This window comes from Euprymna scolopes, chromosome 13 (genome assembly GCF_053919585.1).
Source record: "Euprymna scolopes isolate OS-2025 chromosome 13, ASM5391958v1, whole genome shotgun sequence".
In the NCBI taxonomy this organism is placed as follows: domain Eukaryota; kingdom Metazoa; phylum Mollusca; class Cephalopoda; order Sepiida; family Sepiolidae; genus Euprymna; species Euprymna scolopes.
In genome coordinates this window covers 45,999,821-46,015,443 of record NC_136494.1, presented here as the reverse complement: position 1 = coordinate 46,015,443, position 15,623 = coordinate 45,999,821, and the positions used below count along the sequence as shown (strand labels likewise).

The 15,623-nt window shown below is 35.2% G+C and overlaps 1 protein-coding gene across 6 annotated transcripts in view; it reads right to left on the bottom strand.

The window, feature by feature from the left end:
• Window positions 1-15,623, bottom strand: part of LOC145292005 (prominin-1-like) — a gene marked incomplete at its 5' end in the record, with an annotated part of 563,543 nt that overhangs the window by 467,661 nt on the left and 80,259 nt on the right. For all 6 annotated transcript variants that reach the window (XM_080137986.1, XM_080137989.1, XM_080137988.1 and 3 more), the window contains 1 exon segment: window positions 11,219-11,282. In XM_080137986.1, coding sequence (XP_079994112.1) covers window positions 11,219-11,282 — 64 coding nt within the window.

Here is a 15,623-nt window from a genome sequence, read left to right as displayed (position 1 = left end):
GTGTCAAATGATTAATTATTGGGTGTCAAATGATTAATTAATGGGCGTTGAATGATTAATTATTGGGTGTCAAATGATTAATTATTGGGTGTCGAATGATTAATTATTGGGTGTCGAATGATTAATTATTGGGTGTCAAATGATTAATTATTGGGTGTCGAATGATTAATTATTGGGTGTCGAATGATTAATTATTGGGTGTTAAATGATTAATTATTGGGTGTCGAATGATTAATTATTGGGTGTCGAATGATTAATTATTGGGTGTTAAATGATTAATTATTGGGTGTCGAATGATTAATTATTGGGTGTCAAATGATTAATTATTGGGTGTCGAATGATTAATTATTGGGCGTTGAATGATTAATTATTGGGTGTCGAATGATTAATTATTGGGTGTCAAATGATTAATTATTGGGTGTCGAATGATTAATTATTGGGTGTTGAATGATTAATTATTGGGTGTCGAATGATTAATTATTGGGTGTTAAATGATTAATTATTGGGTGTCAAATGATTAATTATTGGGTGTCGAATGATTAATTATTGGGTGTCGAATGATTAATTATTGGGTGTCAAATGATTAATTATTGGGTGTCGAATGATTAATTATTGGGTGTTAAATGATTAATTATTGGGTGTCGAATGATTAATTATTGGGTGTCAAATGATTAATTATTGGGTGTCGAATGATTAATTATTGGGCGTTGAATGATTAATTATTGGGTGTCAAATGATTAATTATTGGGTGTCAAATGATTAATTATTGGGTGTCAAATGATTAATTATTGGGTGTCAAATGATTAATTAATGGGCGTTGAATGATTAATTATTGGGTGTCAAATGATTAATTATTGGGTGTCGAATGATTAATTATTGGGTGTCGAATGATTAATTATTGGGTGTCAAATGATTAATTATTGGGTGTCGAATGATTAATTATTGGGTGTTAAATGATTAATTATTGGGTGTCGAATGATTAATTATTGGGTGTCGAATGATTAATTATTGGGTGTCAAATGATTAATTATTGGGTGTCGAATGATTAATTATTGGGTGTTGAATGATTAATTATTGGGTGTTGAATGATTAATTATTGGGTGTGGAATGATTAATTATTGGGTGTTAAATGATTAATTATTGGGTGTCAAATGATTAATTAATGGGTGTCGAATGATTAATTATTGGGTGTTGAATGATTAATTATTGGGCGTCGAATGATTTATTATTGGGTGTCAAATGATTAATTATTGGGTGTCAAATGATTAATTATTGGGTGTCGAATGATTAATTATTGGGTGTTGAATGATTAATTATTGGGCGTCGAATGATTAATTATTGGGTGTCGAATGATTAATTATTGGGTGTCAAATGATTAATTATTGGGTGTCGAATGATTAATTATTGGGTGTTGAATGATTAATTATTGGGTGTTGAATGATTAATTATTGGGTGTCGAATGATTAATTATTGGGTGTTAAATGATTAATTATTGGGTGTCAAATGATTAATTAATGGGTGTCGAATGATTAATTATTGGGTGTTGAATGATTAATTATTGGGCGTCGAATGATTTATTATTGGGTGTCAAATGATTAATTATTGGGTGTCAAATGATTAATTATTGGGTGTTGAATGATTAATTATTGGGCGTCGAATGATTTATTATTGGGTGTCAAATGATTAATTATTGGGTGTCAAATGATTAATTATTGGGTGTTGAATGATTAATTATTGGGCGTCGAATGATTAATTATTGGGTGTCAAATGATTAATTATTGGGTGTCGAATGATTAATTATTGGGTGTTAAATGATTAATTATTGGGTGTCGAATGATTAATTTTTGGGTGTCGAATGATTAATTATTGGGTGTCAAATGATTAATTATTGGGTGTCGAATGATTAATTATTGGGTGTCGAATGATTAATTATTGGGTGTCAAATGATTAATTAATGGGTGTCGAATGATTAATTATTGGGTGTCAAATGATTAATTATTGGGTGTCGAATGATTAATTATTGGGTGTCGAATGATTAATTAATGGGTGTCAAATGATTAATTAATGGGTGTCGAATGATTAATTATTGGGTATTGAATGATTAATTATTGGGTGTCGAATGATTAATTATTGGGTGTTGAATGATTAATTATTGGGCGTCGAATGATTTATTATTGGGTGTCAAATGATTAATTATTGGGTGTCAAATGATTAATTATTGGGTGTCGAATGATTAATTATTGGGTGTCGAATGATTTATTATTGGGTGTAAAATGATTAATTAATGGGTGTTGAATGATTAATTATTGGGCGTCGAATGATTTATTATTGGGTGTCAAATGATTAATTATTGGGTGTCAAATGATTAATTATTGGGTGTCGAATGATTAATTATTGGGTGTTAAATGATTAATTATTGGGTGTCAAATGATTAATTAATGGGTGTCGAATGATTAATTATTGGGTGTTGAATGATTAATTATTGGGTGTCGAATGATTAATTATTGGGTGTTGAATGATTAATTATTGGGCGTCGAATGATTTATTATTGGGTGTCAAATGATTAATTATTGGGTGTCAAATGATTAATTATTGGGTGTCGAATGATTAATTATTGGGTGTCGAATGATTTATTATTGGGTGTAAAATGATTAATTAATGGGTGTTGAATGATTAATTATTGGGCGTCGAATGATTTATTATTGGGTGTCAAATGATTAATTATTGGGTGTCAAATGATTAATTATTGGGTGTCGAATGATTAATTATTGGGTGTCAAATGATTAATTATTGGGTGTCGAATGATTAATTAATGGGTGTTAAATGATTAATTATTGGGTGTCAAATGATTAATTATTGGGTGTCAAATGATTAATTATTGGGCGTCAAATGATTAATTATTGGGTGTCGAATGATTAATTATTGGGTGTTGAATGATTAATTATTGGGCGTCGAATGATTTATTATTGGGTGTTGAATGATTAATTATTGGGTGTCGAATGATTAATTATTGGGTGTCGAATGATTAATTATTGGGTGTTGAATGATTAATTATTGGGTGTCAAATGATTAATTAATGGGCGTTGAATGATTAATTATTGGGTGTCAAATGATTAATTAATGGGCGTTGAATGATTAATTATTGGGTGTCAAATGATTAATTAATGGGCGTTGAATGATTAATTATTGGGTGTCAAATGATTAATTATTGGGTGTCGAATGATTAATTATTGGGTGTCAAATGATTAATTAATGGGCGTTGAATGATTAATTATTGGGTGTCAAATGATTAATTATTGGGTGTTGAATGATTAATTAATGGGCGTTGAATGATTAATTATTGGGCGTTGAATGATTAATTATTGGGTGTCGAATGATTAATTATTGGGTGTCAAATGATTAATTATTGGGTGTCAAATGATTAATTAATGGGCGTTGAATGATTAATTATTGGGCGTTGAATGATTAATTATTGGGCGTTGAATGATTAATTATTGGGTGTTGAATGATTAATTAATGGGCGTTGAATGATTAATTATTGGGCGTTGAATGATTAATTAATGGGCGTTGAATGATTAATTATTGGGTGTTGAATGATTAATTATTGGGTGTCGAATGATTAATTATTGGGTGTCAAATGATTAATTAATGGGCGTTGAATGATTAATTATTGGGAGTCGAATGATTAATTATTGGGCGTCGAATGATTAATTATTGGGTGTCGAATGATTAATTATTGGGTGTAAAATGATTAATTATTGGGTGTCAAATGATTAATTAATGGGCGTTGAATGATTAATTGTTGGGTGTTGAATGATTAATTATTGGGTGTCGAATGATTAATTATTGGGTGTCAAATGATTAATTAATGGGCGTTGAATGATTAATTGTTTGGTGTCGAATGATTAATTATTGGGTGTCGAATGATTAATTATTGGGCGTTGAATGATTAATTATTGGGTGTCGAATGATTAATTATTGGGTGTCAAATGATTAATTAATGGGCGTTGAATGATTAATTGTTGGGTGTTGAATGATTAATTATTGGGTGTCGAATGATTAATTATTGGGCGTTGAATGATTAATTATTGGGTGTCGAATGATTAATTATTGGGTGTCAAATGATTAATTAATGGGCGTTGAATGATTAATTGTTGGGTGTTGAATGATTAATTATTGGGTGTCGAATGATTAATTATTGGGCGTTGAATGATTAATTATTGGGTGTCGAATGATTAATTATTGGGTGTCAAATGATTAATTAATGGGCGTTGAATGATTAATTATTGGGTGTTGAATGATTAATTTTTGGGCGTTGAATGATTAATTATTGGGCGTTGAATGATTAATTATTGGGTGTCGAATGATTAATTATTGGGTGTCGAATGATTAATTATTGGGTGTCAAATGATTAATTATTGGGTGTCAAATGATTAATTAATGGGCGTTGAATGATTAATTATTGGGTGTCAAATGATTAATTAATGGGCGTTGAATGATTAATTATTGGGAATCGAATGATTAATTATTGGGTGTCGAATGATTAATTATTGGTCGTCGAATGATTAATTATTGGGTGTAAAATGATTAATTAATGGACGTTGAATGATTAATTATTGGGTGTCGAATGATTAATTATTGGGTGTCGAATGATAAATTATTGGGTGTCGAATGATTAATTATTGGGTGGCGAATGATTAATTATTGGGTGGCGAATGATTAATTATTGGGTGGCGAATGATTAATTAATGGGTGGCGAATGATTAATTAATGGGTGTCGAATGATTAATTAATGGGTGTCGAATGATTAATTATTGGGTGTTGAATGATTAATTATTGGGTGTTGAATGATTAATTATTGGGCGTTGAATGATTAATTATTGGGCGTTGAATGATTAATTATTGGGTGTCGAATGATTAATTATTGGGTGTCGAATGATTAATTATTGGGTGTCGAATGATTAATTATTGGGTGTCAAATGATTAATTATTGGGCGTCAAATGATTAATTATTGGGTGTCGAATGATTAATTATTGGGTGTTGAATGATTAATTATTGGGTGTTGAATGATTAATTATTGGGCGTCGAATGATTTATTATTGGGTGTTGAATGATTAATTATTGGGTGTCGAATGATTAATTATTGGGCGTTGAATGATTAATTATTGGGTGTCAAATGATTAATTAATGGGCGTTGAATGATTAATTATTGGGTGTCAAATGATTAATTATTGGATGTTGAATGATTAATTATTGGGTGTTGAATGATTAATTATTGGGTGTTGAATGATTAATTATTGGGTGTCAAATGATTAATTATTGGGTGTTGAATGATTAATTATTGGGTGTTGAATGATTAATTATTGGGTGTCAAATGATTAATTATTGGCCGTTGAATTATTAATTATTGGGTGTCAAATGATTAATTATTGGGTGTCGAATGATTAATTATTGGGCGTTGAATGATTAATTATTGGGTGTTGAATGATTAATTATTGGGTGTTGAATGATTAATTATTGGGTGTTGAATGATTAATTATTGGGTGTCAAATGATTAATTAATGGGCGTTGAATGATTAATTATTGGGTGTTGAATGATTAATTATTGGGTGTCAAATGATTAATTAATGGGCGTTGAATGATTAATTATTGGGTGTTGAATGATTAATTATTGGGTGTTGAATGATTAATTATTGGGTGTTGAATGATTAATTATTGGGTGTCGAATGATTTATTATTGGGTGTTGAATGATTAATTATTGGGTGTTGAATGATTAATTATTGGGTGTCAAATGATTAATTATTGGGCGTTGAATGATTAATTATTGGGTGTCAAATGATTAATTATTGGGTGTTGAATGATTAATTATTGGGTGTTGAATGATTAATTATTGGGTGTTGAATGATTAATTATTGGGTGTTGAATGATTAATTATTGGGTGTTGAATGATTAATTATTGGGTGTCAAATGATTAATTATTGGGTGTTGAATGATTAATTATTGGGTGTTGAATGATTAATTATTGGGTGTCAAATGATTAATTATTGGGCGTTGAATGATTAATTATTGGGTGTCAAATGATTAATTATTGGGTGTCGAATGATTAATTATTGGGCGTTGAATGATTAATTATTGGGTGTTGAATGATTAATTATTGGGTGTTGAATGATTAATTATTGGGTGTTGAATGATTAATTATTGGGTGTCAAATGATTAATTAATGGGCGTTGAATGATTAATTATTGGGTGTTGAATGATTAATTATTGGGTGTCAAATGATTAATTAATGGGCGTTGAATGATTAATTATTGGGTGTTGAATGATTAATTATTGGGTGTCAAATGATTAATTAATGGGCGTTGAATAATTAATTATTGGGTGTTGAATGATTAATTATTGGGTGTCAAATGATTAATTAATGGGCGTTGAATGATTAATTATTGGGTGTTGAATGATTAATTATTGGGTGTTTAATGATTAATTATTGGGTGTCAAATGATTAATTAATGGGCGTTGAATGATTAATTATTGGGTGTCAAATGATTAATTATTGGGTGTTGAATGATTAATTATTGGGTGTTGAATGATTAATTATTGGGTGTTGAATGATTAATTATTGGGTGCTGAATGATTAATTATTGGGTGTTGAATGATTAATTATTGGGTGTCGAATGATTAATTATTGGGTGTTGAATGATTAATTATTGGGTGTTGAATGATTAATTATTGGGTGTCGAATGATTAATTATTGGGTGTCAAATGATTAATTATTGGGTGTTGAATGATTAATTATTGGGTGTCGAATGATTAATTATTGGGCGTCGAATGATTAATTATTGGGCGTCGAATGATTAATTATTGGGTGTTGAATGATTAATTATTGGGTGTCGAATGATTAATTATTGGGTGTCAAATGATTAATTATTGGGTGTTGAATGATTAATTATTGGGTGTCGAATGATTAATTATTGGGTGTTGAATGATTAATTATTGGGTGTTTAATGATTAATTATTGGGCGTCGAATGATTAATTATTGGGTGTCAAATGATTAATTATTGGGTGTCGAATGATTAATTATTGGGTATTGAATGATTAATTATTGGGTGTTGAATGATTAATTATTGGGCGTCGAATGATTTATTATTGGGTGTTGAATGATTAATTATTGGGTGTCGAATGATTAATTATTGGGTGTTGAATGATTAATTATTGGGTGTCGAATGATTAATTATTGGGCGTCGAATGATTTATTATTGGGTGTTGAATGATTAATTATTGGGCGTTGAATGATTAATTATTGGGCGTCAAATGATTAATTATTGGGTGTCGAATGATTAATTATTGGGCGTCAAATGATTAATTATTGGGTGTCGAATGATTAATTATTGGGTGTTGAATGATTAATTATTGGGTGTCGAATGATTAATTATTGGGCGTTGAATGATTAATTATTGGGTGTCAAATGATTAATTAATGGGCGTTGAATGATTAATTATTGGGTGTCAAATGATTAATTATTGGGTGTTGAATGATTAATTATTGGGCGTTGAATGATTAATTATTGGGTGTTGAATGATTAATTATTGGGCGTTGAATGATTAATTATTGGGTGTCGAATGATTAATTATTGGGCGTTGAATGATTAATTATTGGGCGTCAAATGATTAATTATTGGGTGTCGAATGATTAATTATTGGGCGTTGAATGATTAATTATTGGGTGTCAAATGATTAATTTGACACCCAATAATTAATCATTCAACACCCATTGTGTTGAATGATTAATTATTGGGTGTCAAATGATTAATTAATGGGCGTTGAATGATTAATTATTGGGAATCGAATGATTTATTATTGGGCGTCGAATGATTAATTATTGGGTGTCGAATGATTAATTATTGGGTGTCGAATGATTAATTATTGGGTGTCAAATGATTAATTAATGGACGTTGAATGATTAATTATTGGGCGTTGAATGATTAATTATTGGGTGTCGAATGATTAATTAGTGGGTGTCGAATGATTAATTATTGGGTGTCGAATGATTAATTAATGGGTGTCGAATGATTAATTAATGGGTGTCGAATGATTAATTATTGGGTGTCGAATGATTAATTATTGGGTGTCGAATGATTAATTATTGGGTGTCGAATGATTAATTATTGGGTGTCGAATGATTAATTATTGGGTGTCGAATGATTAATTATTGGGTGTCGAATGATTAATTATTGGGCGTCGAATGATTAATTATTGGGTGTCGAATTATTAATTATTGGGTGTCGAATGATTAATTATTGGGTGTCGAATGATTAATTATTGGGTTTCGAATGATTAATTATTGGGCGTTGAATGATTAATTATTGGGTGTTGAATGATTAATTATTGGGTGTTGAATGATTAATTATTGGGTGTCGAATGATTAATTAATGGGTGTTGAATGATTAATTATTGGGTGTCGAATGATTAATTATTGGGTGTCGAATGATTAATTAATGGGCGTTGAATGATTAATTATTGGGCATTGAATGATTAATTATTGGGTGTTGTATGATTAATTATTGGGTGTTGAATGATTAATTATTGGGCGTTGAATGATTAATTATGGGGTGTCGAATGATTAATTATTGGGTGTCGAATAATTATTACCTACATCATTTCTCTTTAGTTTAACTAGTCATTTCATATTGCTTACATTGAGATTGTTAATTCTTCATTTAAAGGTGACGGTAGTGTGTTTTATTGTCACAAGGCAATTCTCCCATGCATTACCTCCACTTTTTTCATTTATTATTATGTAAATATGCTACCCATCCTGTGTTTTGGGGGGAGAGATAAAGTCACTACACTACTGAGAACAGATACTACACTTTAATTTTAGCCAGAAGACCAAGTAATCAAGTAGTTTCCTATCAGGCATTATCTTTTCCTTAAAAAAAAAAAATACATAAAAGATCCACACGGAATATATTTTGTCTTTATTCGTCATATTCCAAAAATCACATAATTAGTGTCTGTACTGTTGTCACAAAGCAATCTCCGAAGCATTATATCCTGTGTCTGTGTTTAGTATTAGTTAAAATGTGATAATCGTTAGTTTCTTTTTGGTGGTTGGAGGTTAGAATGCTGAGAACAGATACTACACTTTGATTTTAGCCAAAAGATTAAGTAACCAAGTAGTTTCCTATCAGGCATTATCTCCTCCTTAAAAAACAAAAATACATTAAAAAAATCGACATGGAATATATTTTGCCTTTATTTGTCATATTCCAAAACTCACGTAAGTAGTGTCCATCCTATTGTCAGAAAACAATCTCCCAAGCATCATCTCTTGTGTTTGTGTTTAGTATTAGTAAAAATCCATTAATTTATTTTTTTTTTGGGGGGGGGGGGGGTGATAAAGTTGCTGAAATGAGAACAGATACTACACTTTGATCTTAGCCAAATAATCAGGTAGTCATTAACATACTTAAATAGTATTATCAATTAACAGATCATTATGAATTTCAAGTATGTATATGTTTATATATTTGTATGTATTGGATTCACTCCTAAACTAATAACCCGATCATTATGGACATTAAGTATGTGTATATGTTTATATAATTGTATGTATTGGATTCACTCCTAAACTAATAACCCGATCATTATGGACATTAAGTATGTGTATATGTTTATATAATTGTATGTATTGGATTCACTCCTAAACTAATAACCCGATCATTATGGACATTAAGTATGTGTATATGTTTATATAATTCTATGTATTGGATTCACTCTTAAACTAATTAACCGATCATTAAAAATTTTAAGTATGTGTATATATTTGTGTATTTGTATGTATTAAATTTACTTCTAAACTAATGAACCAATCATTATGAATTTGCAATCATGAAATTACTTTATTTCATACTAGCATTTCAGCCTGGCGTTGCCTGGGTGTTTGGATGTGTATGTTGAGCAGAAAAAAAAAAAAGTGGTAGTAGGAAGGCAGGCTCGCACCCGTACTGTGAAGGAGGAAAAGAACGGGGGGGGGGGGCGGAACCTGACGACCACCACCAAACCGGAAGTGACGTAGGTTTAAATCAAGGCTAGACAATTAAAAGGAGAGGATGACTTTCAAAAATATCGGCGACCCCCCATCCTCCTGTAGAAAAGTGCCCAGTTGAAGGTGAAGATATTAATGTTTTTAGCCAATTTTTCGATATTTGTCGTCTGAAAGGTCGAACTTCAAAATCATACTGACCTTGGTAGGCAGACATGCAAACATACATACATACATTTATATATTGATAACTAAAATTTTTTGACTCAAACGAATTAAAAAGCTTGCCCTATCTCCTTTATGTAAAATTTTAAATGTTTAGACCAGAAATTTTCTGAGTAATTTGGAAGAGGTCAATTGTTTTTTAACTTTGACCCCTATTATGACCCCTGAATATTTTTCATACATATGTTGTGTAATACCCATTCTAGGGTAGGTAAAATATTCTTTTGTTCGAGATAGCAAATGATACATAGACATCAAAAATTCCTCTATCCTAAGAACAACGTATGTTCAAAATCAACTTCATTTTCCTCAGTTTTATACAGCTCCGAGCAACACCGGATAGCCCTGCTAGTTCTTTATAATGGATACTTTTTATGGGATTTTAGTTCCTTTTTTATTTCATCAATAGATAGTTCTTTGTTTCAAATAACAGCCTTTGATGTATTCATTTTTCCATAAGAATAGGTCTTAATTTTTTTGTCATGAAATTTTTCCATTTTCAGTAGAATATTGGCAGATCTTTTTTTTTCTACATCCACTAAGAGTGTCCAATTTTGTAAATTTTTAACTGCTTTGGGTATTATTTTTGTAGAAATTACCCTTTTGTATTAAAAATGGGGATAGTTTTGTCAATGTCCAGAAGAATGAATCCGGAGAAGTTTTCTCTATTTTCAGTGTCTGAATCAAACTTGGTGTGAGGTCTCTTGGTTGATTTCATATAAATTTTGTCTCTGCTCTCCACCCATCGTAGAGTCCAATTCAATGGGAAATATGAGAGGGGAAACCCCATTCACCCTCGTAGGACAGAGATACAGGGGCAATATACTCATATTTGAAGGGGTCCATCATTAAACCAGATTTTAGACGGAAAGCATGAAAACTTCTGGTCACATCTTATGAAATATTGTGAACAATTCTTAAAAAAATGCAAAAGAAAGAAAAAACTTACTTTGGTTTTGCTTTTTGACAGCATCTGTAATATTTTCAGATACAACATCCAGTTTGGTTTTAGCCTGATAAGAAAAGAAAAAATATGAGTGGAGTAATTACAGGTGTAAAATATTGAATGATAACCTTATATGAAACTTGCCAAAATGTTGTATAGCATAAACATATGAACATATGGGATGAGAACTTCACATGGATTTTTGTAGCAGTTAAGCTGTGTCTGGCCATGGATGGAGGGATGGCTGCGTCTGGCGTACACGGAGGGATGGCTGCGTCTGGCCATGCATCGATGGATGGCTGCATCTGGGCGTGCATGGAGGGATGGCTGCGTGTGGCCGTGCATCGATGGATGGCTGCGTCTGGACTTGCATGTAGGGATTGCTGCGTCTGGCCATGCATCTAGGGATGGCTGCGTCTGGCCGTGCATCTAGGGATGGCTGCGTCTGGCCGTGCATCTAGGGATGGCTGCGTCTGGCCGTGCATCAGGGGATGGCTGCGTCTGGCCGTGCATCGAAGGATGGCTGCGTCTGGCCGTGCATCGAGGGATGGCTGCGTCTGGCCATGCATCGAGGGATTGCTGCGTCTGGCCATGCATCGAGGGATGGCTGCGTCTGGCCATGCATCGAGGGATGGCTGCGTCTGGCTGTGCATGCAGGGATGGCTGCGTCTGTATAGCAAACTTAGTCTAGCTATATTTGCAGGCTAGCACAATCTGATCATGTAGTGAGGGCTAGTTTAGACGGGTCATGTAGTGAGGGCTAGTTTAGACTGGTCATGTAGTGAGGGCTAGTTTAGACTGGTCATGTAGTGAGGGCTAGTTTAGACTGGTCGTGTAGTGAGGGCTAGTTTAGACTGGTCATGTAGTGAGGGCTAGTTTAGACTGGTCATGTAGTGAGGGCTAGTTTAGACTGGTCATGTAGTGAGGGCTAGTTTAGACTGGTCATGTAGTGAGGGCTAGTTTAGACTGGTCATGTAGTGAGGGCTAGTTTAGACTGGTCATGTAGTGAGGGCTAGTTTAGACTGGTCATGTAGTGAGGGCTAGTTTAGACTGGTCATGTAGTGAGGGCTAGTTTAGACTGGTCATGTAGTGAGGGCTAGTTTAGACTGGTCATGTAGTGAGGGCTAGTTTAGGCTGGTCATGTAGTGAGGGCTAGTTTAGACTGTTCATGTAGTGAGGGCTAGTTTAGACTGGTCATGTAGTGAGGGCTTGTTTAGACTGGTCATGTAGTGAGGGCTAGTTTAGACTGGTCATGTAGTGAGGGCTAGTTTAGACTGTTCATGTAGTGAGGGCTAGTTTAGACTGGTCATGTAGTGAGGGCTAGTTTAGACTGGTCATGTAGTGAGGGCTAGTTTAGGCTGGTCATGTAGTGAGGGCTAGTTTAGACTGGTCATGTAGTGAGGGCTAGTTTAGACTGGTCATGTAGTGAGGGCAAGTTTAGACTGGTCATGTAGTGAGGGCTTGTTTAGACTGGTTATGTAGTGAGGGCTAGTTTAGACTGGTCATGTAGTGAGGGCTAGTTTAGACTGGTCATGTAGTGAGGGCTAGTTTAGACTGTTCATGTAGTGAGGGCTAGTTTAGACTGGTCATGTAGTGAGGGCTAGTTTAGACTGGTCATGTAGTGAGGGCTAGTTTGGACTGGTCATGTAGTGAGGACTGGTTTGGACTGGCATTTAGTGAGGGCTAGTTTAGGCTGGTCATGTAGTGAGGGCTAGTTTAGACTGGTCATGTAGTGAGGGCTAGTTTAGACTGGTCATGTAGTGAGGGCTTGTTTAGACTGGTCATGTAGTGAGGGCTAGTTTAGACTGGTCATGTAGTGAGGGCTAGTTTAGACTGGTCATGTAGTGAGGGCTAGTTTAGACTGGTCATGTAGTGAGGGCTAGTTTAGACTGGTCATGTAGTGAGGGCTAGTTTAGGCTGGTCATGTAGTGAGGGCTAGTTTAGACTGGTCATGTAGTGAGGGCTAGTTTAGACTGGTCATGTAGTGAGGGCTAGTTTAGACTGGTCATGTAGTGAGGGCTTGTTTAGACTGGTCATGTAGTGAGGGCTAGTTTAGACTGGTCATGTAGTGAGGGCTAGTTTAGACTGGTCATGTAGTGAGGGCTAGTTTAGACTGTTCATGTAGTGAGGGCTAGTTTAGACTGGTCATGTAGTGAGGGCTAGTTTAGACTGGTCATGTAGTGAGGGCTAGTTTGGACTGGTCATGTAGTGAGGACTGGTTTGGACTGGCATTTAGTGAGGGCTAGTTTAGGCTGGTCATGTAGTGAGGGCTAGTTTAGACTGGTCATGTAGTGAGGGCTAGTTTAGACTGGTCATGTAGTGAGGGCTTGTTTAGACTGGTCATGTAGTGAGGGCTAGTTTAGACTGGTCATGTAGTGAGGGCTAGTTTAGACTGGTCATGTAGTGAGGGCTAGTTTAGACTGGTCATGTAGTGAGGGCTAGTTTAGACTGGTCATGTAGTGAGGGCTAGTTTAGGCTGGTCATGTAGTGAGGGCTAGTTTAGACTGGTCATGTAGTGAGGGCTAGTTTAGACTGGTCATGTAGTGAGGGCTAGTTTAGACTGGTCATGTAGTGAGGGCTTGTTTAGACTGGTCATGTAGTGAGGGCTAGTTTAGACTGGTCATGTAGTGAGGGCTAGTTTAGACTGGTCATGTAGTGAGGGCTAGTTTAGACTGTTCATGTAGTGAGGGCTAGTTTAGACTGGTCATGTAGTGAGGGCTAGTTTAGACTGGTCATGTAGTGAGGGCTAGTTTAGACTGGTCATGTAGTGAGGACTGGTTTGGACTGGCATTTAGTGAGGGCTAGTTTAGGCTGGTCATGTAGTGAGGGCTAGTTTAGACTGGTCATGTAGTGAGGGCTAGTTTAGACTGGTCATGTAGTGAGGGCTAGTTTAGACTGGTCATGTAGTGAGGGCTAGTTTAGACTGGTCATGTAGTGAGGACTGGTTTGGACTGGCATTTAGTGAGGGCTAGTTTAGGCTGGTCATGTAGTGAGGGCTAGTTTAGACTGTTCATGTAGTGAGGGCTAGTTTAGACTGGTCATGTAGTGAGGGCTAGTTTAGACTGGTCGTGTAGTGAGGGCTAGTTTAGACTGGTCATGTAGTGAGGGCTAGTTTAGACTGGTCATGTAGTGAGGGCTAGTTTAGACTGGTCATGTAGTGAGGGCTAGTTTAGACTGGTCATGTAGTGAGGGCTAGTTTAGACTGGTCATGTAGTGAGGGCTAGTTTAGACTGGTCATGTAGTGAGGGCTAGTTTAGACTGGTCATGTAGTGAGGGCTAGTTTAGACTGGTCATGTAGTGAGGGCTAGTTTAGACTGGTCATGTAGTGAGGGCTAGTTTAGGCTGGTCATGTAGTGAGGGCTAGTTTAGACTGTTCATGTAGTGAGGGCTAGTTTAGACTGGTCATGTAGTGAGGGCTAGTTTAGACTGGTCATGTAGTGAGGGCTAGTTTAGACTGGTCATGTAGTGAGGGCTAGTTTAGACTGGTCATGTAGTGAGGGCTAGTTTAGACTGGTCATGTAGTGAGGGCTAGTTTAGACTGGTCATGTAGTGAGGACTGGTTTGGACTGGCATTTAGTGAGGGCTAGTTTAGGCTGGTCATGTAGTGAGGGCTAGTTTAGACTGGTCATGTAGTGAGGGCTAGTTTAGACTGGTCATGTAGTGAGGACTGGTTTGGACTGGCATTTAGTGAGGGCTAGTTTAGGCTGGTCATGTAGTGAGGGCTAGTTTAGACTGGTCATGTAGTGAGGGCTAGTTTAGACTGGTCATGTAGTGAGGGCTAGTTTAGACTGGTCGTGTAGTGAGGGCTAGTTTAGACTGGTCATGTAGTGAGGGCTAGTTTAGACTGGTCATGTAGTGAGGGCTAGTTTAGACTGGTCATGTAGTGAGGGCTAGTTTAGACTGGTCATGTAGTGAGGGCTAGTTTAGACTGGTCATGTAGTGAGGGCTAGTTTAGACTGGTCATGTAGTGAGGGCTAGTTTAGACTTGTCATGTAGTGAGGGCTAGTTTAGACTGGTCATGTAGTGAGGGCTAGTTTAGACTGGTCATGTAGTGAGGGCTAGTTTAGACTGGTCATGTAGTGAGGGCTAGTTTAGACTGGTCATGTAGTGAGGGCTAGTTTAGACTGGTCATGTAGTGAGGGCTAGTTTAGACTGGTCATGTAGTGAGGGCTAGTTTAGACTGGTCATGTAGTGAGGGCTAGTTTAGACTGGTCATGTAGTGAGGGCTAGTTTAGACTGGTCATGTAGTGAGGGCTAGTTAAGACTGGTCATGTAGTGAGGGCTAGTTTAGACTGGTCATGTAGTGAGGGCTAGTTTAGACTGGTCATGTAGTGAGGGCTAGTTAAGACTGGTCATGTAGTGAGGGCTAGTTTAGACTTGTCATGTAGTGAGGGCTAGTTTAGACTGG